Below are 24,552 nucleotides of genomic sequence, written 5' to 3' on the forward strand. Positions count from 1 at the left end.
TGCGCCTTGCTCAGGTTGCAAAAGGTTTCACTGACGAGGTTGGTGGTCACTGTCTCCCTGGAGCAAGGGGAGGGTATATGTATGTGTGAAGGTCACAGCCTTGCCCTTAAATCGGACTATATGAGCTCTCAGCTCCTTTCCGGGAGGGTAAAAGATGACGATTACGACCATCAAGTGATCCTGACCAACCCGGTGAATTACCAAAAAACATAGACATAGACACACCCAAACACTCAGGCACAGACACGCAAGCACCCAACGCATGAGGCCTGGGATGGCTGTTGTTAACGTTTTTGTTTTACTGTCAACGTTTTAATGCTTTAATTTCATGCTGCAGCCTGTTCATAGTTATATTATATGCTTTTTACATATCCTAGTGTTTTGTTTGTTTATTAGTAATGTGACTATGAGTGTAAAGTATGAGGTTAGCTTGAGATGTAACTGCGAGTTAAGAATGACGAGCGGGGGGTTGGGAGGGATAGGGGTATGGGGGAGGATTGGGAGCTGGAGTAGAGGGGAGTGAAGCTCATTTCATCCCCCCCTCCTGTCTTCCCTGGGTACCCAGGGGTACAAAGGGGACACTCCTGTGCAGAAATAGTGATCATGAGTGTTCATGATCATTAAATACACACTTAAAATGGTATTGGTTATTGTTTAACTCACCAGAAATGCATAGAAGTGTAGATGAATAGTTGCAAGCAGGTTCATCCAAGGCCAACAGCAAGTCCAAGGCAGATAAATCCATAGAGAAAGTCTAGAAAAATTTAAAAAAAGACCAGAACAGTTAAAAAAATTTCACCCTGACAAATTTGGAGCATTGGGATTTTCGGATTATTAGTGGCCGGATTAGAGGACTTTTACTGTGTATATATATATATATATATATATATATATATATAGAGGTAGAGAGATAGATATATTCATCCATCATCCAATCCTGCGTTGCTCCATGAGGAGTGTAGGAGCCCAGGGCTAGGCAAGTTGGTCCTGACATTTAAGATGAGTGACCAGCCTCACTCATCCCTGAGTGGCATTATGTGAGCAATAAACCCCAACTACCTCTTGGATATAAACTTTCATTAGCTCAGTCCAATTGGAGTGCCTTAATTACCCACTAAACCATCAGGCACCAAAATTTGGTTATATGGTTACCACCCAGCATAGTAAATGGTTTCCTAGTGTACAGGAAACTATTTGGCTTGTCACTCAACGTAGAGTCACCCACAGGCAGAAGGAAGAGGAAAGAATGAAGGAAAGAAAGACAGCAGAGGGAGTGTAAAGTCACCCGTAGGCAGAAGGACGAGGAAAGACTGACAGAAGAGGATGAAAGGAAAGAAGGATGAAGGAAAGGAAAGGGCAGACACCCGAGAGCAGCATATATATATATATATATATATATATATATATATATATATATAACTTAATAGCTGAACTGGAAAACATTAGTTGGGATATTGTAGGTTTGAGTGAGACCCACAGAAAAGAAGAAAAAGTAATTCAGCTAAATAACAGTGGCCACCTATTTTACCACAGAGGAAGGGAAAATGAAAGAGTTAGTGGTGTAGGATTTCTAATTAACAGAAATCTTGCAGACAACATTGTTAAATTCAGCAGTGCATCTGACAGAGCAGCAGTGGTTGTAATTAGACTGCAAAAAATATACCCTGAAAGTGATACAAGTATATGCACCAACTTCTCAGAGCTCAGATGAAGAAATTGAAACATTCTATGATGACATCTCCCAGATTATGGAAGAAGAAAAGACCACCTATACTATACTCATGGGAGACTTCAATGCAAAAGTTGGAAAATAAAAAAATGGAGAAGCATGTATGGGAAAATTTGGAGTGGGAGAAATGAACAAAAGAGGAGAAATGTTGGTAAACTTTGCAGAAATGTTTAACATGAGAATAATGAACACATTCTTTCACAAAAGAACAGGGAGAAAGTGGACCTGGAGAAGCCCAAATGGAGAAACAAAGTATGAAATCGACTTCATTATAGCAAATAAGAATAACACAATCATAAATGTCACAGTTGTCAACAAAGTAAATACTGGAAGTGACCATAGAATGGTGGGTTGCACAGCAAGATTCAGATTCAAAAGTGAAAGAAAGATGATGATTAAAGACAAAAAGATATGCCCAATAAAAGTCAGCGAAAACAAAGCAGCTTTTCAGTTGGAAATAAGGAACAGATTTCAGGCTGTCAGTAATGCTGAATGTGACATTGATGAGCTGAATGACAAACTAACAAAAGTGCTAAAAGAATCAGCGGAGGTAGTAGGAAAACCTAATACAACCAAAGCCGGGAAGTATTCAGAGAAGACACTTGAGCTTATGAATAAAAGAAAGGTAATGAAAGTAAAAACAAAGAAAGAGGAAATAGAACGAGCGGAATTAAACAAGCATATCAACAAAAGACAAAGAGAAGAAAAAAGAAAGAAAAACATGGATCAAATCAAAGAAACCATCAAAAAAGGAAGAAGTCTGAAACAGGTCCGAAATAAAATGGCACTTGGAAAGCAACAAATTACATCATTAAAAGACAAAAACGGTGAAGCCATTAAATGCAGAGATATGATGCTGAAGAGAGTTGAAGAATTTTACAAAGAACTGTATGCATCAAAGACAGTAGTGCCAATAGCTAACTTTTCTGTTGACACAAGTGAAATACTTGAGGTAACACCAGACGAAGGAAATATTTCTCTTAAAAATATGAAAAGAGGGAAGGCTCCGGGAGAAGATGGAATAGTAACAGATTTACTGTTTGATGCAGGACAGAAGTACAAAATAGGCTTGCCTACTTATTTACCCAATGTATAAAACAGAAGAAAATTCCCAAAACATGGTGTAATGCAATTGTTATTCTACTGTATAAAAAAGGCGACTCAAAAGACCTTAGTAATTATAGACCCATTAGCTTGCTGTCAGTCATTTACAGACTTTTCACTATAGTCCTTACAAACAGAATAGCTACAAATTTGGAGGAAAACCAACCTCGTGAACAGGCAGGATTCCGAAGCTGGTACTCGACTACTGATCATCTGCACACAATGAATCAGCTAATTGAGAAAACTACAGAATATAATAAACCACTGTGCTTAGGTTTTGTTGATTACGAAAAGGCTTTCAACGCAGTGGAGCACATAGCAATTATAAATTCATTGCGAGAACAAGGAGTGAATGAGAACATTGTAAAACTGCTAGAAAACATATATAAAGAGGGAACTGCTACAGTTTAATTACATAAGGAATCAGAGAAAATTAAGATTGAGAAGGGCATGCATCAGGGAGATACAATTTCACCAAAGTTATTTACAGCATGCCTAGAAAGTATTTTCAGAAAGCTAGACTTGGAAAACAAAGGAGTAAACATAGATGGAGAAAAGCTAAACCATTTAAGATTTGCAGATGACATTGTCCTAATCTCAGAAAAAGCAGAGACATTGCAAGAAATGTTAAGTGACCTGAACAGAGAATGTCTCAAAGTAGGGCTAAAGATGAACCGGAGTAAAACTAAAATAATGTTTAATCCTCAAACCCCAAAGAGCGTCATAAGAATAAGTGGAGAAATTCTTGAAGAAGTTGAGGGGTACAATTACCTGGGACAAATACTAAAATTAACAAAAGATAATGATAGCGAAATAAAAAGACGCATTACAATTTAATGGAAAGCTTTCGGTAAACATAGAGACATTATGAAAAATAGCTTACCAGTTTGTATGAAACGAAAAGTATATAACGAATGTATAATTCCAGCTGTGACGTATGGTTGTGAGACTTGGAAACTGACAAAATCGATGGAAAATAAATTAATTCATTCTCAGAGAGCAATGGAAAGGTCAATGTTGGGAATATCTTTAAGAGATAGGAAAAGATCAACTTGGGTGAGACTTCAGACTAAAGTCAAAGATATTGTAGAAGTTATAAAAGAACAGAAATGGAGGTGGGCAGGCATGTAGCAAGAACAAGGGGTAATCGATGGAGCAAGAGGTTGACTGACTGGACACCAAGAGATGGTAAGTGTAGCAGAAAAAGGCCAGACAGGAGGTGGAGAGATGAGATAGAGAAATTTGCAGGGAAAATGTGGCAAAGATTGGCTCAGTCAAGGAATTCGTGGAGAAGGTTGGGGGAGGCCTTTGTTCAGCAGTGGACTTGTAATGGCTGATGATGATGATGATTTTATATATATATATATATATATATATATATATATATGTATGTATGTGTGTGTGTGTATGTGTACATGTATGTATGTATGTATGCATGCATGCAGTGTTCATTCCATCTGGAAATCTGTGTCCATGCCTCTCTCCTCTACATCATCCATGCTTGGTTGGTACTGTAGTTATCATATGCCTGTACAGCCCTACCACCACTTTCTACCTGACAGCAGAAGTGGTAACATCAAAGCATTTAATCTGGATGGAAGACTGCTTGCCTCTGTCTAAATTTTCTTCATTATTCTTTCTTTATGCGAAGTAGCCATAATCTGTGCTCCAGTTTGCCACCAATAATGACAGTTGTAGATGCACCAGCAGGTCTCCAAAGAATGTTTGCAGAGTGCCTCCCCAGATTCAAGTATCTTTTCCCCTTCTTATTTCCTTTTACCATATGCACATCCCCTGTGTACCCCTTCATGTCCTTGAGCCGCTTCGTCTCATGTGATTATTTAAATCCCCACCCAAAACTACAAGTAAATTATAATAATCTGCCTAGATATCATTTTACTGTGTACCCCTTCATATCCTTGAGCCTCTTCGTCTCATGTGACTATTTAAATCCCCATCCAAAACTACAAGTAAATTATAATAATCTGCCTAGATATCATTTTACTGTGTTTCTTAGGTAAAGTACTGAGAATTTCTTAGTTGTCAGTTACATTCCAGTGCAGGAAATCCCAGGCTTGAAAACTAAGTGCCAAACAGTGGTGTAGGTAAATCAGATAATACTGTATCATCATCATCATCTGGACCTCCTTTCCCACCTTTAATTTAAGGATTTCCAGTGCAGCATACTTTTTTTTTTTTTTTTTTTTTATGTGAGGAAGAAGGAACCAAAGGCCACGAGCCCACAATAACTGTTCCCTCCAACAGAAAAACAAAATACAAGAGAGCCAAATTCAAGCTCCGATCATTTCGAGACTGGAGATCATGGGAAGCAGGAAATACAGACAGGGGGAGACAGTTCCAGAGTTGACCTTTTGCATAAATGAAGGACTGGGAGTAACGATTAACTCTTGCATTAGAGAGTTGGACAGAAAAAGGATGAGAGTTTGCTGCTAGACAGGTGCTACGCTTCCGTCGTAGAGGTGGAGGAATGCATGCAGACAGTTCAGAGGAGCAGTGACCATTGAAGTAGCATTGGAAAAGAAATAAAGATGCAACAGTGCGGTGAAGAGACAGAGGTTGAAGGGAGTCAGTAAGAGGAGGAGAGTTAATGAGACGAAAAGCCTTTGACTCCACCCTATTGAGAAGAGCTGTATGTGGGGAACCTCCCCACACATGAGAGTTGTACTCCACACAGGGGCGAATAAAACTCGTGTATTGAGTCAACAATTGTGCAGGAGTAAAGATGGAACGGAGTCGGCTTAGCACACCTAATCTCTTAGAAGCAGATTTTACAAGAGATGTAATATGATCATTCCAAGACAAGTCCCGAGTAAATGAAACCCCAGCAGGTTCAGGGATGATGCAGGATTAAGCTGAATATTATTAAACATTAGTGGGTACACCTGTGGAAGATCTTGTTGGGTTGATAAGTGTAAGAACTGAGTCTTTGATGCATTAAAAACAAGATTATTTTTACCCCAGTCAGAGATACGAGACAAGTCAGACATTAGGTGTGCCATAGCCTCATCCCCTGTTTGTTGAAGTAACTGCTAAGATGGATGTTGCAGGAACCAAATGGAAAGGTGAAGGATGGAGTCATCAGCGTATGAGTGGATAGGGTTAGATGTACAGCTTAGAAGGTCATTGATAAATAAAAGGAAGAGAGTTGGTGATAGGACAGATTCCTGAGGAACACCACTGTTGATAGATCTAGGAGAAGAACGATGGCCATCTACAACAGTGGCTATAGAACGACCAGAAAGGAAGCTAGAGTTGAAGGCACAGATCGAAGGATAGAAACTGTTAGAGGGCATTTGGAAATTAAAGATTTATGCCAGACTCGATTGAAAGCCCTTGAGATGTCAAGTGCAATGGCAAAGCTTTCGCCAAAGTCCCGAAAGGAGGATGACCAGGAGTCTGAAAGGTTGGTGAGAAGATCGCCAGTGGAGCATCCCTGACGGAACCCATACTGACGATCAGAAAGAAGGTTGTGATAGGAAAGATGCTTTAAAATTTTTCTGTTAAGAATTGACTCAAAAACTTTTGAGATGCAGGATGTTAAAGCAATTGGACAATAGTTAGAGGGCTGGGAATGGTCACCCTTCTTTGGGACTGGCTGAATGAGAGCAAACTTCCAGTAAGAAGGCAAGGTACAAGTTGATACAGAAAGGCAAAAGAGTTTGCCTAGGCAGGGTGTGAGCACAGAAGCACAGTTCTTGAGAACAACAGGAGGGATTCCATCAGGCCCATATACCTTGTTAGTGTTGAGGCCTGTGATAGAAGAAAATACATCAGCTGAAGAAATTTTAATGTCAGCCACGAGGAAGTCAGAGGGGGGAAGTGATGGAGGAACAGCACCGAAATCGTCTAAGGTGGAATTGGAGGAGAAAGTCTGAGCGTAGAGATCTGCTTTATCAGTAGAAATAACTACATAGCTATCAGAGTAGAAAAGAGGAGGGAAGGATGATGAGGTAAAGTTGTTAGAAAGGTTTTTGGCAAAGTGCCAGAAGGAGCGGGAAGAATTCAAGATGGAGAGTTGAGAGCATTTAGTACGGATGAAATTATTTTTAGCAGAGCAAAGAACAGACTTAGCATGATTCAGGGCAGAAACGTATAAAAGATGTGATTCAGGGGTGGGTTGGCACCGGTACCTTTTATAGGTCCTCTCCTTGTTGTGGACAGCATTAGAACAAGTGTGATTAAACCAAGGCTTTCTTGCATTAGTCAAAGGATATGAGAAAGGAATGAATGCTTTCATGCCTGAGAGAATAACCTCCGTAATGCACAAGGCACACTCAGATGGCTCCCGGCCATGGAAGCAATAATCATTTCAGGGAAAATCAAAGAAGTACTGCCTGAGGGCCTCCCAGTCAGCAGCTCCAAAGTGCCAGAGACGACGTTTTTTTGGAGGATCCACAGGCCATACCGGAGCGATAGGACAGGTTAAGGTGATAAGGTTGTGATCAGAGGAGCCCAATGGAGAGAAAAGATTAACAGTGTAACCAGGAGGATTAGTTGTAAGGAAGAGGTCAAGTATGTTGGAGCTCTCTCCAAGGCGGTCAGGGATACGGGTAGGGTGCTGTACAAGCTGCTGTAGGTCATTGAGGATAGAATAGGTGTAGGCTTGTTCATCAGGTGGATCAGTGAAAGGAGAGGAGAGCCAAAGGTGGTGGTGAACATTGAAATCTCCTAGAATGGAGATTTCAGAGAAAAGAGAAATGGATAGAACATAATGGTATCATCAAGTAGAAAAAAGTTATTTTCATTAAGTTAAAGAACAGTATTTTATTTAAGTCCCCTACCGGTCAAACTGGTCAAGGACTATAGGTTTGCGTGGTTCCTGTTAGTGTGTCGGTCTGTCCGTTCGCAATTTCATGTCTGCTTCGTAACTTCCACATTCATGGATAGATTTTGATATAACTTCACACAGTTCTTCCCCTTACCATGGCGGTGTGTCACGCACAACAACCAGTCATCTGCTCCCAAGGTCAGGGTCACACTTGGGGTCAAACAAGGTTTGGTCCTGTCATACTTAGCAGCCATACCAACATTTGTGTCCACTCTGTAACTTCCACATGCATGGACAGATTTTTATATAACTTCACACAATTGTTCCCCATACCATGACAGTGTGTCGCGCACAACAACCAGCCATCTACTCCCAAGATCAAAGTCTTTTACATACCCATCTTGTGTACACAATACATATGGATTGCTATCATACTCACATTGTATACACAATACATATGTCATGGTTATCATCTGGTATTGGACATTGTATTGCATGGCAATACTTCATTCACTTGTTTATTTATTTATTGTTTATTTTGAAAATGGTCATTTCTTGATGAGTCTGTTAAAAACAGTACACCATCAGCATGCTGGGTGTTAAAACAATAAACAGTAACAGCTAATCCCATATTACAGTACTGTACCTACTTTAAGATGAAGGCTGCTATGTGCTCACACTCTCAGCTGAGTAATATTGGTGTTAGCCGGAACAGAATACTACAGTTCTGTCAACACTAAGAGAGTCACTGTTTGCATTATTAACTCTGTCAGGCTCCTGTGATGCACTTGCAGCTGAATTAAAACATCCGTCATTAGCCAGAGTACATTACTAGGTCATTCCAGGTTTGAGCAGATAAAAATCCATTGCACTGCTGTCTCAGTAGAAAATGTGCCCATCTTGCCATGCCTGATACTAAATTGTCATGATATTCATAGCTGGTAAAAGCAACAACAGTTTTTACCATCTTTGCATGTTTGTATCCTCTCTTTCCTCAACTTTGTCAACCTTGTAAATATCAGTCTGTGTTCAATTTACTTGTTGCCCAGTTCATAACCCATATCTCATTGTATGCTCAACTTGGTCCAAGTGCAGTTATGCATGTTTGCATATGGGTGGCATTATTGAAGAGCATGTTCCCACTCCCAGACTCACCCTTACTCTAGATACTCACATTTTTTTTTTTTTTTTTTTTTTTATTGTTGGATATATTATTATTACCAGTAGTTAAGTTACTGTCAGGTAACAACACACAGATGGTTAACTTTAGTTGAAGCTGCTTATATTCCTTAAAACAATAGGTATTTAACTGCTTTATTAATATAGTTAGGGGATGTACAGTATAAGGTAACTAGATGCTTATCATTGTTTCACTGTAATGTTGAACGTTTTAATAATTTACATCCAGTCACAAATATAGATGCTCTTTTCATAGTTCTCCATGTATGCGCGTGTGTGTGCATGTACGCATGTTGACTGTGCGCCCTGACTCATTGCCTTTCAGCCACTGTGGTGTATGGGGGAGCAGCCACACCAGCACCACCACCACCAACAGTAGCAGCAACATCATCAGCAACAGCAGCAGCAGCAGCAATGGGCCCCTCCGTCACCCCCCTGACCCTCCCCATCCCCCTAACCATGATCCAGGGGGGGGGTTTGTGCCCCCCTCCTTCCCTCCCTCATATAATCCCCATGCACACATCCCTACCTACAGGTTGGTGCCCTCCTCCTCTCTCACTCTCTCTCTGTTTCCTTCCTCATAATTTTTCTCATCATCTGGCAGTGCCTCTTGTCTCTTCTTTCTGTATCTCCCGTCGTATTTACTGCCATGCATTATCTTTTTGCTGTATTTTTTTTTATTAAACTTACATTATTAGTTGTCCCTTGGAGAGAGATGATGGAGGCACTTTGGGCACAACTAACCAGGACAAAGTATGATTAGGCTTGTCACTAGAGTGATAGCTAGGTAGGTTGTTCTTCATTGAATATTAAGTTCTCCTCATATGTTGTTTGTTACATTCTCACTTGCCTTCCTGCCCTCTTTTGACATTCTTGTATGTTTTTCTCTTGAGGTTCCACTACCTCATAATTGTTGTTCTCATAATGACTGTATATCTTTGTGGTATGGGATTTTGTATTTCATTCTAAAAACACAAATTTCACTTTGTAATGCTTTCCTTAAGGCTTCATTTGTCAGTACGTGTGTTTGCTTCTCTCCTCTGACCCTCACCTGTCCTCTCCTGCCCTCCGTCCCCCACCTTATGTCCTCCCCTCTTGAGTACTTATGGAATTGTTTGTTAATGAGGTGTCTCTGAGGTTACAGGGAAAAGCAGATTCACCACTTGTGTTAAAAAATTATCAGTGTAGTAAAAGCAGATTGTTAGGTATGTAGTGCAGTTTTTGCAAGGAGCATTTCTGTATATGTGTTGCACATATTGCTGTAGCAGTGTTTCCATTATGGAAAGCTTTTATATGTACAGTAATCTTTGTATACAGTAGTAGATCCAGCAGAACTTGTCAAGCACAGGTACATTTAATATTAAGCTACACTGTTCTCTGATTATGTCAACATTTTTAGCATTTGCTACATTTTAAGATAAATTACATATTACCAGTACTGTGTATGTGTTCAGTCAACACTGCAGGACAGAGAATTATTTTTGTGTTAATTAGGCTTTTTCCTGTAAAGGTTATTGTCATCATTGTTCTTAGCTATAATAATTATTATGGATCAACCAGCTTGGTAAATAATGTTGGCTAGCATTGAGTGAAGTAGCTTATTAAGCTCATTAACTTACTTGATTTTCTCACAAGTACCTGATCAGCGAAAGTCTCTGCTTTCCAGCAGCACAGCATATGAATAAAGTACTGGCAAAGCTATGTACCTATAGTTAAACAGGTTTCATATTATGAATTATATACATGGAAGACTAGAGTCTTGGGTCATAATTAATGTTGCCAAAAGCCAGTCCTCATTTGTACTGTACATGTAATGTCAAGGCATAAGTACTTCATGCTTGGGTCTTTCAGCTTTGTTAAATCTGAGAATGCAAAGGGGAAGACAGACTCCCAATTTTCTGCATCATTATTGACAAATATGATAGAAAATAAAGGAATCTGACCTTTCCATCTTATTGCTGATTATGTTGTATGTATGAAATGCAATCTAATGAATTCCTATCCTCATAGGTGTTAAAGTTGACCATCATGCCTACACCTTTGCATATTCAGTTTTAACCATACAGCTGTTAAAACCAGTGAAGTAGTACTGTAGCATATCTGATGAGAAACTGCAGAACAAAATTGCATCAAACTCTGATAATTTCTGTGAGATTGTAAGAGATCTGTTGTTCTTGACATTACATTGCTTAGTGTCCATTGTTGATGGCTTCCACAGCTCTGTAAGTTTGTGCCACCAATGAGGAGTATAATGAGACAGAGCCACTGATGGGGTTGAGTCTGCCTATGTTTACTGTTTAGCACCTTAATAGTATAAATATTTATATTTGGAGTTGGTTTATAATTTCAGCTGCACATGCTAATCTGAGCCATTTGCAGGTGGGGTAAGCTTGCTGATGTGGTATAAGGTTCTTCAGCTTATTTTGGTTTTGATTTCGCAGCAGGCTTTATATAGCGCAGAATTTATGCTTGCTTTAACATTAGTAGAATAATTATAGCATTAAGCAGTAGAACTTGATTATAATGCCTTTATTTTCAGATTACTTTATAAATGAGGAATATTATGATAAATTTTTTCCCAACACCAGGCTGCAGTTTTACACTAGATAAGTGTGTCAGGATAAATTCTGTATCATAATGCATAGTGTTTTCAGGTTTGGTTTCTTAAGACTATTCAGTGCTGATTGCATCAGATGGTGATCCATATAGCATATTAATTGTGGACACAGAATCTTTTAACACCATTGAAAGAATCAAAGTTGGTATTATATAGGCAGTAATTTGACTTAAAAGTATAATCACCAGGAAATTTTTTCATACTTAACTTCATTGATCTACTATAGCCGTGCCAAGTGGCTGTTCTCAGATATGTGTATTAGAGTTTATGTTAAGTAAATTAAGGGCATCATGTGATTCAGAAATATTGAGGCACAATGACCCATTGCTAATCATGACAGCACCTGCAGCTCATTATATATATTTAGCTGCTTGATATTGCTAATTATCCGTCCTTGCCCGAGAGGGGCTCGGGGATGGGTAGTGCTTTCACTGTATGTCTGTTTATTTGTCTGTGTGTCTGTCAGTTTGATAACAACTCTGTGCAAAAACTTTTGGTGCAATTTTGACCAAAATTACAGAAATGATGGGCTATGACATTCTGATCACCTGATTAAATTTTAGGCCAAATTGGGCCAAGGCCCAGGCTGTAAGCCCAGAAAAGATAGGAAGAATTTTTTTTTTTTTCGCCATAACTCCCTTCAAATTCGTCATATCGACATGAAACCAAAACCTAAAGGTGCACCTTTCAAATCTGCATCTTATAACATGCCTCATTACATCAGGGGGGTCACCCCTCCCCCCCCAATTAGCAGTAGGGGGATCAGTGTCAGATGGGTTGGACTTAAAATTTCAAATGGACATAAAAGAATCACTTTTCACCCGATTTGCTCCAAATTTGACATGTGACATCTTTGACTAGATACCTGTTGTGTGCTGTGCCTTGACACTGCATCTTGTTCTTCATTATATGGTCATTCTTGACTCAGTTTTGCTGATAGTTCAGTAGTTTACCTCACATGTTTTACCCTCTCATGACTTTAACTGGCTTATTAAAATAAACTCTAGTCAGCAAAGAAGGAGCTGATGAATAAACATGGTGCATGCTAAACACTAGTAAATCATTGTGTAGTCTGTATCTTAGGGCCATATTCTAACCGTTCTGCCCACATGCATTATGAATAACTGAGGAACTTAGTGTGTAGTTGTTGTTGTTGTTTTTGTGCTTCCCCAGTCTGTCTTATTGAGCAGACTCATCAATCACAGGCAAGCAACTGCCTCTTCAGGGCTGTCGCATTCAGTGTACCAGCGTTCCCAAGTGGCTGACAGTGCCTTGCCTTATCAAGCCGTGGAGATCAGTTTGGGGTTTTGGCTCCTGAGTGGATGCCATATTTATGTCACTACACCAAGTTAATGGGCACCATAGCAGGCTGCATGTCACCCCATTATTTGGCTATATGGTTACAACCCAGTATTATAAATGGCTTCCAGAGGTTTAGGAAACCATTTGGCATGTCACTTTGTGTAGAGCCACCTGAACTAGAAGGAAGAGTAATAAATAGTTACAGGAAGACTAGGAGAAATATGAAGAGAGGAGGATAGACAAACAAAAGGAATGATAAACATGAAGGAAGAAGTAGACACCACTACATCAGGTGGGTGGATGATGGGCACCCCCACCTACCACCACAGTGTAGAGTAAAAATTTGAAATTTAATCTTTAAGAGTACCATGTATGAGGTGCTACCCAAAAGTTTCAGTAATTTGAGTATTGTAGTAAAATAAGTTACCTTACCTCCTAGTTCTCACTGTAGCCTTCGAAGCAGTTCCCCTGGGCATGTATACAGTGGTCCCAGCATCTTTGCCCCAAGTCCATGCATCCCTGGAAGGTTTTAGGCATGATGGTCTTGAGCATCTCCTGTGATTCTGTCTGGATCTCCTCAATCGAGTCAAATTGACGCCCTTTCAGTTGTAATTTCAGCATGGGAAACAGGAAGAAGTCACAGAGGGCAAGGTCAGGCAATTAGGGTGGGTGGGAAATGACTACAGTGTTAGTGGAAGGCAGGAACTGCCGTACAACAATTGATGTGTGGGTGGGGGGCGTTGTCATGATGCAAGACCCTGTCCTTGTTCTTCCACTGTTCTGGATGTTTGCAGCGGATGTTCTCCCTCAGATGCTGCAAAACTTCACAGTAAAACTTTCCGCTGACAGATTGACCAGGTGGGATGAATTCCTTGTCAACAGTCCCTTGGATATCGAAGGAAACAATCAACATCGATTTGACATTGCTGCACCATTGGCCTGCCATTGGAAAACTGCCAAACCACCTACACAGCACATTACAGTAGTAAGCGTAGCTCAACAACACGTCTGCTCGCAGACACGGCTGGGGCCACACTGACGCACAAGGGGTGCTGCTGACTCCTTCTAGCAGCAGAAGGCAAACTTGTAAACGGTTGGCTCCCTCTGTTTAAATTACTGGAGCTTTTGGGTAGCACCTCGCACTGCAGAGTGCAGTTATATGAATAATGACATAAGCAACATATAAAGTGGTATCCCAGAGGGAGATGGTGGCAGAATGGTTAGGGAGGCTATAATTGTCTGAAATTACAGTATTTGAGTTTGATCTCAGACTGGAACAGAGAACAGTTTGATGAACAGGATTTTGTGAAAACAGAATTTATTGATTCTCCACAAGACCCACTGACATGTCATAAAACCCTCTGCTAATACCATCACATCAGTCCTGAATGAATTGACCTTAGCATGTATTCAGTATGCATGGTGGGTGTTAGTGCCGAATGGGTAATGTGATGTGGCGCGTAAGAAGACTGCTGAGCCTTAAGGAATGGATAACGGACGGTGGGTGTTAGTGTCGAATGGGTAACATGTGATGTATTGTGGCGTGTAGGAAGACTGCAGGGGCCTCAAGGAATGGATAATTTCAGCCATGCCCAGACAAAAAAAATGTAGGATGGTGGAAAGATAGAGTGGAAGACAACTGAACCCTGTGAATTCAAGTACTGTAACAAATTTTTTTTAGTTTATTCTTGCTGGTGCTAAACAGATTTCTTTTTTTTTTTTAATTCTTGCTGCAGCTGGACAGTTTTGTTGAACATAGGGTAGACCTTATACTAAGGGGGTTTATTGAGGCTATATCTTTCATCTCCAGTTGAAGAGTGTGTTTTAAGCTGAATAAAATGGTCTAGTAGGGGCAAGAATGAGGTAAAAACAATAAAAGGATGGGGGGGATATTACTTAAAGGGGTCATGTAAGGGGTTAAGGGAGGATAGCTTGAAATTTGTTATAGGAAGACTTGGAGGCATTTTTATAAGTCTAAGATTGAGAATAGATGAATAGGTAAATAAAACAGCCATGTAGAGAAACCATCATCATCAGCATAAACCTGTTACCTGCTAAAAAAGACACCCATAATACTACTATAGTTCATTTCTCATTTTGCAGAGAATATGTAGAGGCCAAACTACAGAAACGTGCGATGGACAGTTCAAGTGTGTATAGACGGGCAGGAGGAGGAGGAGGGGAGCCAGATGTCCTCCCCACCACAGTTTCCCACCACCTTTCCCAGCACCCACGCACTGCCCCCTCCACCACTCTCTCCAAAACTTGCAATGGTGTATGTAGAAATGATAATCTTATCCTTCTTGCTCCTCTTTTTTATTTTGGAACTAATGATTTTCTTCCTCATGTTTTCTTTTTTGCAAATGATCATGTCCTCTTGTTTATTTTTATATTTGCAACCCCTTTACTGCTTCTTTAGAGACTGATGCCAGAGTATGTATAAGATAATTTTTTCCTTGCCATGTGTTTTACATTTAGTCTTTATAACCTGTACATGATCCATTGGTTTTGCAAGTGCTGTACACCTTTTATTTGTTTGATACCTTTCATTTGTGTTAGTTTTAAAGCTTTATTATATTTAGTCTTGCCTTCATTTGTACCGCTAAGTTCTGATCTTTTCATCAATAGTGCTTCAGTTGTACTGACCTGAATTTTCCAGTTTCATCATCCATGGCATAAAATGCCATTGATTTGCATTTTAGCTAGTACAGTTCTCCAACTCATGATGTGGAAAATCTACTTTTTAGAAATTACCTTTCATTTGATGTGAAAGTAGTTACAAGAGTAGTGATATATTTTCCTCCACTAATCATGTAGAAAATGTGGAGGTCGAGAGTCTGTATGCATGCATGTGTGTGTGTGAGTGAGTGAGTGAGTAATATGGTGTTTATGAAATGTTCTGGATTGCAGTAGCCTAACTTTAGGTCTCTTCACCTAAAAGGGAATAAAGTTAAACTGGAAATTATAATTTTGTCCATTGACATCATGCTTTTCTCTATCACAGATGTCCACACTTACATATGCTGGTAATTGACTTACTTTGTTGCATTTACCATATAAAGTACAGTTGGAAGTCCTTGTTGTAGATTTCCATTTTAAGTTAATCACAGAGTACAGTTGCGGGTCCATGTTATATGTTCCCTTTCTGTGGTTGTTTTTAAATGAGTCCACAGTAGATCAAAGTTCCATGGCTATTTTTTAACCCCTAAGGTCCTATGGATGACCATTGTGGGCTTCGGAAAATGTGCAATAAAGTCCTATGGCTGATGATCGTAGAGAAGTTACAAAAAACTGGAGAGCCGTAACTCCTCCTCTCTTATGACGTAAATGGTACCACACCAGTGGAAAATACGAGATCAGGTGGTGGAAGGCATGATCCAGCCCCCTCCCCAAATGTGGGAACCCTCCCTCCCTAAACAATCTCTCCACCTCCCTTTGCCCTATTGGATTCTGCCCTCTGTGTCCCCTCCCACCCAAACTACCCCTCATACCCCTTCTCTAGATTGTATTGGCTGTGTGTGGCAGATATATTCCCTCCCTTTTCCCCCCACCTGATGTCCCCCCACATTCCCTCCACCTCCCTATTCCCCCTTACTTCTCAAGGATGTCCCATTCTCGTTCATAGCAAGGAGTGACTTTGCCTTTTGTTTTTGACGGTTGATTGTGCAGTAAGCATTAGACATATGAGTGAAATACACATTTTCTGGTGTGTAAAGTCAAGCTCTTCAAGTTTAAAAGACCAAAATTTACTTTGGTGCAATTTTTTTTTCTCTCTTTATAAGCAAGGGGTAACCAGTTTTATTTTTGACAGTCAATATTGCGGTAACCATTAGTCACATGAGAGTGAAATATACATTTTCAGTTGTGTAAAGTAGAGCTCTTGAAATTGGTGAGAAAAAGTTTACATTGGTGAAAGTTAAAAAATTTGACCTTTCTTGCAGTTCTGGGGGTGGGGATGGGAGATTTGTGGTCTTTCGGGGTTAAGGTTGATGTACCATTTTCTCATAATGTACCTTTTTTTTTTCTTCAGTAAAAAGTTATGATATTTTGGAACACATCTCTTACATATAATGGGGATCTACTGTGTACTTATACACTGTCATTTTTCTTTTTCCTTTTTGTCTTCATCTTTTTTAAAGGAAGGTGATAAAACAAAAGGACTATGACTGAGACTCTTGCAGGTCTTATTTATGTGTTTTTGTGGTACTGCCATGTAGCAGTACAGTAGCTTTTTCAGTCATCACTTGGAGTTCAAGCAGCTTATTAGGGGAAGTACATGTATAGTACTTGGTTGAAAGCCTTCCTTCCTCCCCCTTCAGCATAGAGACAGTACTTTCAGTACTGTTATTAACAATTATGTTATTGTTTTTACCTGTGTTAAGGTGTATTAACTTAAGATTTGTATGCAGTCTCAAGTAAGTACTATACAAGAGAATTTATGTGATTTCATTCATTTGAATTTCTGTGAGAAATATACAGTACCGTGTTTTGATATTTATTGTGTTTTAAGTTGTCATCCACATCAGTCTAAGAAGTCTCTGTGAAAGCTGAACAGTAATGTCTGACAGTAGCCAGAATAAAATGTAAAACATATTTAATAACTGAAGGGTAACCATGGTTGTTTCCAGCCTCTTCAATCTGAAGATCGCAAAGTGTAAATAAGATTGTCTGATGGAACCAAAGCACTGTTTAAAAAAAAGCACCCTTTACCTGAAAGGACAAAATACAGATGCAGTTGTTTAGGATATCTGAAGGAATATAATATCCTCGCTATTACATGTGATTCAGGGTATCTCAGACTGTTGTTGAATGACTCTGAAATTAACCCATTCACTGTGTCAGTGTTTGTTTACATGTACATCCTGTGTGCGGCAGTTTTCAAATGTTTAGAAAAAATATTAGAAAAAAAAAATAATGTCAAAAGATAGAGAAAAAATCCCGAGTTCAGTGGTATATAACACAAAATAGCAAACAAAAAAAATTCCTGTGATACAGGTCTGTGAAGTAATAAATATTCCCTGTGCGGTGGTGCCAGGCAAACGATGTGTTATGGTTGCACTGTGTTGTCAGTGTCAATCTTGCTATCAGATAAGGTGTAAATCAGCATCTGAACCATCATTGTCATCATCCAACAACGTATCACTATCATTACTACACTCTACCAGAGATTTCATCCAATATTTGCTTGGGCTACTGCTAGCGGCAGCATGGAGAAGATTTCGTACCTTTACCTTCGGCATTTTGTAGGTAACTGAGCTGAGCTTTGCACCTCGTAAAACTGCATAATCTATGTATGGCAATATTCTATAGGGTGTCATGAATTGCTAGCTGATTTATTTTGTGCCATTTCTGATGGAGGAATTTTTGAAAGCAGGAAATCATATATGATACAGCCGCAGTCAGAGCCATTTGGACTCAGGTATCATATATGATACAGCCGCAGTCAATGGGTTAATGCAGTAGTGGAGTAATTAACCTGGTACTAATTCCATAGAATGAGTGAGCAGTTAGATCTAGATTTAGATAGGTTCCTTAGAGTTAGCAGGAGCCTATATAACAACAGATATTCATAGATCCAGTACTGCAATAGTTGGTGAACATAAGTCCAGAGAGCTTAGTGGTATTTTAGTGCTTAAGATTGGTAAGTAACTGTCATATACATTCGTACATTAGCATTTTGTCTGGTGCGTCAAGGGAGGACAACCAGACTCCACCGTTCATAGATATTCTTGCCCAGAGATTTACAGTTGTAAGCCAGTGCTAAACACTGTACTATAAATGTAAGTACAGTAGATGACCAACAATGGTAAAATTGGTTATGTAACTAAAGGAATGTTTGTTGGATTAGGCCACCAAGCATCAGTACATACACTGTACTGTACTTTGGTCAGTAACATGGGTAATGCGCTTGAAGAGCTGTGTAAGTGAAACCTATTATTATTATATTGTAAATGATGGTAACTATTTTGCTATTGGCAGCAACAAGCTTGCTTAAGTCGTGAATTTCTGTGGCTTTGAAAGTGTGTTGATTATTGCTCTGGCAACACAGCAGTTGAAAGGCCAGTAAGTTTGAAGCATGCAGAATGAAGGAGTGCCTCTTCTCTTCTATCTGGAAGCAGTGTGGTAAGAATATGTATTTGCATATGTTGTTCATATGGCAAAGCTGCGTGGCATGCTTTTAATAATTTTGTGCCAGTACTGTATGTCTTTGGTAGAAAAGGTGGTAGTTAGCTTATGAAGACACAGTGCATTTATGACCCTCTGTGTAGTACCGTAAGTATTATGCTTGCAGTACTGACAGTGCTTGTATTAACTTTAGAGTGCATGTGATTCTTGCAATCAGATATGTCCTTTAGTTTGAAGTATTTGTATCGTTTTAAAATCTGTTACTGAGGTGTACTTGCAGCCTTACTTTTTGTGTAACAAGTGATGATCTTATCATGGAGAGTATGTATGCCTGTTGAGTAAAGCAGTTCAGAACCTGCCTGCAGTAATGGGGAATGCCTGCATCCCCCTTTGTAGCTGAGTCAGTGTTATGCTTGCCCTGAAGAAAGTGCTTGTGTGTCCATTTACATGTAGTAATTAACCCACTGTGTCCAGGGACATATTTTTCATTTTATTCTTGCTATCTCCTGACGATTGTATTCAGTGTAGGTTAGACTTTTCAGTCTGGAGGGGTCAGATGTAGCCTTAATAAACTCCTTCAGAATGAGAGGCCTTTCCAAAGTTGAAAAAATTGTCTGGTAGCAGCAAGAAAACTAAAGAAATAAAAGTGTCAACTGGAATGAGGGTGTTGAGAGTGCTTGAACATTAATTGTGTAGTAGTAAAGACTGGCTTGCTATAAGAGGGAGCGCCCAAGTCCCTGTATAGCTCAGTCAGTGGCGTGCTTGCAGCTTGACGGGTACTGTGGGCGGCTCCCAGGTCAGCCACGCCCTCTCGACCTCAGCCGGGACGACATGACCCGAGCGGATGTCAAGGCCATACAAAAGGAGGCTGTTTTATCGTATGTTAAGGTAAGGTAGTGCACACCCAATTGCTTACTCAGCGTCTTCTTCGTTAACTGTCTGGCGCCCTTACTGACTGTTTCACATTGGACAACATGGTATTCTCTTCCAGCACAAGCCTCTTAATGTGAATAATATCCACTCCTTTTGCTTGATCTCTGCCTCTTCATGTCTCATATTTACTTATTTGTCACAATGCTAATGAATTCTGTATTATATCTCAGTTCATGCTTTGCTTTTGTGCCTCTATATACTGGGCTTGTATCTTCATGGTGTGTGGTTCCTGTCATTGCATTTCTTGGTTTGCACCCTTTGTCTTTGCTCAGGGGCCAGTATATTATTAATGGACCTTTGTTTTCTTTCAGTGGGGAGATGCTTTCCTTGACTGTCTTCATTTGTTCTGACTGTGCCATCTGGTTGATAGTTTTCTATATCCCTTTCTTGTTATTGCTCATTTATAGACATATAAATGATGCCTCTGCTCTCATTAGGTTTGTTGTTCTTTAACCTGTAAGTTATTACTGGTTCAGATACCTTCCTTTCTAGGCTGTTTTTATCAGTTGTTAGTTATTCCTGTGTCTGATGAGGTGTGGATTATGCATGTACGTTAGTAATCAATGAGATGTATGCAAAGTATATGATATATAGAGTTTAGTGCATTGTCACTGTTAATATTATTCGTGTGTAGTATTGCATGGTGCATAATTTTGTTTTCCAAATTAATTTGTACTGTACAGGGAAAAAGTGTTCAAGTAGACTGACATGAAAGATCAGTCCCAGAATGTATACTTTTTTTATAATGTTGCTTCCTGAGTATTTGGTTTTGCATCATGAACAAGGTTAAACAAAAACTCTTATTGTATTTCCGTTGTTTCTGCCAGCTGGTTTCATTGTACAAGCCTTTTTTTTTTTTTCTGCTTGGACTTTTTTTTTATGTGTAGGTTAAATATATTACAGGTACAGGACCTAATATAGGTCTTTGTAAAGCCACAGTTAAAGTCTGTAGAACTTTTTGACTAAATGTAACCTAAATTTCATCTAATTCCTGGTGTGGAAAAAAAAATCATGATGTTGATGATAATGATGATGATGATGATGAATACTGTATTTAAATCAAGGACTTTTACTGATCTGTGCCTTTATAGCCCAGGTTATGCCCTTTGTACTGTATTAAGCTACTACTGTAGTTTGATCTTAAGTTCTGGGGCTTCATCATAATTCTCTACAGGTAAGGCTAGGTATATCAGTAACTCACATTACCTTCATGTTGTTACTGGTCATTGTCACATCTCTTAAAAAGAAAAATGGTCGTTCAAGCCAACAAGACCATACTTTTGTGCTCTGTGTCATTGGATTTTATTATTTATTTATTTATTTATTTAACTTATTAGTTATCTTTATATCCTTATCTGAACTTTATTCATTATTGGGACTCGTTTATCTTATCCAGTGTTGCCCCATGACAAGTGTAGGAGCCTGAGGCTAGGCAAGTTGGTCTTGACATCTAAGGTGGGAGTGACCAACCTCACTCATCCCCGAGTAGCATTACATGAGCAGTAAACCCAAACCACCACCACTGCTTGGATATAAACCTGTGTAGGCTCAATCTGATTGGAACACCGTAATTACCTACTAAACCACCGGGCAGCATAATTTCGTTATGTGGTTACCACCCAGTGTAGCAAATCGTTTCCTGGTACACAGGAAACCATTTGGCTTGTCACTCAGAGCAGAGTTACCTGTGGGCAGAAAGAAGAAAGAATGAAGGAAAGAAAGACAGAGGAGGAAAGAAGGAAGGAAGAGAGGAAAGGGCAGGTACCCAAGAGCAACACTGTGTGGAGTGAGTGGATGGTGAGTACCCCCACCTACCAGTAATATCGTAGGATCCATCCATCCATCCATCATCCAATCCTACATTGCCCCATGAAGAGTGTAGGGGCCCGGGGCAGGGCAAGTTGGTCCTGACATTGAAGATGAGAGTGACCAGCCTCACTCATCTCTGAGCTGCGTTACGTAAGCAGTAAACCCGAGCCATCCCTTGGATATAAACCTTCACCTTCTCAATCCAATTGGAGTGCCGTAATTACCTACTAAACCGCCAGGCGCCAAAATTTGGTTGTACAGTTACCACCCAGTGTAATAAATGGTTTCCTGGTGTACAGGAAATCATTTGGCTTGTCACTCAGTGTAGAGTCGCCCACAGACAGAAGGAAGAGGAAAGAATGAAGGAAAGAAAGACAGAAGAAGGAGTGTAAAGTCACCTGGAGGCAGAAGGATGAGGAAAAGATGTTACTGCAATAGACCATTATAGTGAGAAGTAATATCATATATAAAGTTGGTTTTCTGTTGTGAAGTATATTTGAACTTCAGCATTCAGTAATAACATCTCATCTCTCAGGCAAAATCATAATCATTATACAATACAGTGAAGGCTCTTAAGTGAAATGCAAAGCTAATAACAGGGCAAATGTGTGCATCTCACAGACCTTGACCATATCACTATTAAGTTAAAGCATTATTTTGCCCTGTATATACTTTCATATTGGATTATATCTGTCCTAAACTTTTTTTTTTTTTCCCCAGCATTTATAATCATAGACAATGATCTAAAATCATAGACAATGGTCCTTGTATGCAGCTTGTGTTATAGGTTTCATGATATATGGTAGTGAAACTTGGGCTTTTAAGGAGGAGGCATTTTTAGGCTTAGGTTTACAGAGGTAAGAATGACCAGATGGATGAATATCGCATTTTGCAAGGTCCGGGACGGGGGTGGCTAGGTGTACAATTGAAAAGCTGAGAGGAAGGATGGGACTGAAGTTTATTTGTGCTGTGTTGAGAAGGGATAAATTGAGATGGTTTGGGCATTTGGAGAGGATGGTGGATGACAATTGAGTGCTGAAAGTGAGAAGTGTGGGGGTAGAGTTGCGAGAGGCAGACTGAAACGACTTGGGATGAGGGTCATAGAGTGTGACCTCAGAGATAAGAGACTGAACAGGGAGGTTACCAGAGATCAAGCAGCTTGGAGAGCCACCGTTAAGTGATGAAAGCAGACACATACAAGCATATTGGAACCTTTATAAACGATATGGTACTATTGTGTGAAAGATTACAGGGATACCCCGAGATCCTGCTCATCGCTAACCGACAATTCGTTAGACTGAACAAAAGAAATGAGGGACCATTACCACAATCTGAACGGCCGTCGATTTGCTAGTCCGAACACTCAATCCCTCCCTAGGTTTGAATGAGCGCATCTTATCGCTGTGTGGTGGTACATGAGGCTCTCCTGGTCCTCCCTCCATTCCCTGCCACACTGCCAGGCATGTCTCCCTTCCCCAGCCCTGGTTGTGTCCCATGTGTGTGTGTGTGTGTGTGTGTGTGTGTGTGTGTGTGTGTGTGAGGTGAGTGAGAGAGAGAGTGAGTGAGTGAGCAAGTGGGTGAAAGAGTGAGTGAGACTGGGGTGGGTGGACAGTAGGGCAGTTTGGCAGTCTTGTCTCCCTCCCCATCCCCCCCCCTCCTCCATCCCTGCTTGTCTCCCCCCTCACCGTTCCCCACCCCAACTTATCTCCCCCCCACCCTTCCCCACCCCAACTTATCTCCCTCCAGTCCTCTCGCCCTCTACCACCCCTGCTTGTCTCCCTCCTCATCCCCCCGCCCTCCCCCACCCCAACTTGGTGCGCTGCGAGCTGCCTGCCTGGCTGTCAGTTGCCGTGATGCATCGCAGCACCACATGTCCCATCACCTTACCTTCCTGCATGTGATGTTTGATGTCTCATTTTTAGCAATAGTATTGTTTATGAGGATAATAACATTACCTATGGTGTTTCAGTGTCGGTCTCTGTTGATTGAGTAAGGTATATGAAAGTTTGGGTTTGGGCCTGGAATGCCTCTCTGGTTTTTCTTCAATATCTTATGGGGATAATTGCTTTGATATCCGACATACTCGCTGGCTGAACACTCCCACTGGTACGCAATGCTGCCGGATATCAGGGTAGGCCTGTTCTAGTACTGTACCCATGATGTCTCTTGATTGGGGTGTGAGAAATTGTCATGACATATACATTCATTGTATGGTAGAAGTAGTATAGTAGTAACAGTGGTGATAGTAATGTTAGTATCAGTAGCAATAGTAGCAGTAGTAGTAGTGGTGGTGATGGTGGTAGTAGTACTTGTGGTCGTGGTGGTGGTAGTAGTAGTAGTTGTAGTAGCAGTGGTGGTGGTGGTTATTGCAGTAGTAGTATTAGGCCCAGGTTTGAAATGGAGTAGACTGTAACATTGTTTGAAAAGTGTGGTACTCCCAAGGTGGATGGCAAGCTGGTGACAGGGAGAGCTGGAGCTCCCATTTAACCTGTCTTTAGTATCTGTTCCTGGCCATCTCCCGATTCTGAACATTTTCAGTGTGTTCATTAACACAGAGAATAGGCCAGCTTGGTATTATCTGCTTCCAACTCTCTACATGATACCACATGCACAGTAGACATCACACCTTCTATTCCCCCCACCCTCCTCCCCTTAACAAGGGCCTCTGCAATATGAAGACCAAATGCAGTGGTACCTTGGGACTGCCACCAGTGGTAAGGTAGAGCTGGTGGCACAGGGCTTTCTAGGTTGTCATCAAGCATCTGTGCCAGCAGTAGTTATTGCTACCAAAAATCATGCTCCTGAGTGGAGAAATGTTGGTTAAGCCCTTTATTTTACCAGCATCTGTGGTCTTAGTACCAATCTAAATTCCATTCACTTCTTACTTGAATCCATATCCCCCTCTAGCCCTATTCCTCACAGAGACCCAAATCTCTCCCCCTGCTGACCAATCCCCATATGGTT

The 24,552-nt window shown here is 40.4% G+C and overlaps 1 protein-coding gene across 1 annotated transcript in view; it reads left to right on the forward strand.

The window, feature by feature from the left end:
• The window catches only part of Lrch (Leucine-rich-repeats and calponin homology domain protein), a 323,711-nt gene that overhangs the window by 228,843 nt on the left and 70,316 nt on the right, over positions 1-24,552 (forward strand). Inside the window, exons 9-11 of the mRNA XM_080266719.1 lie at positions 9,127-9,336; positions 14,824-14,995; positions 19,615-19,734. Of these exons, the coding sequence (XP_080122845.1) occupies positions 9,127-9,336; positions 14,824-14,995; positions 19,615-19,734 (502 nt within the window). The remainder of the gene's footprint in view (positions 1-9,126; positions 9,337-14,823; positions 14,996-19,614; positions 19,735-24,552) is intronic.

This window comes from Coenobita brevimanus, chromosome 21 (assembly GCF_032717465.1).
Source record: "Coenobita brevimanus isolate Jiangsu-jjx chromosome 21, ASM3271746v2, whole genome shotgun sequence".
Classification (NCBI taxonomy): domain Eukaryota; kingdom Metazoa; phylum Arthropoda; class Malacostraca; order Decapoda; family Coenobitidae; genus Coenobita; species Coenobita brevimanus.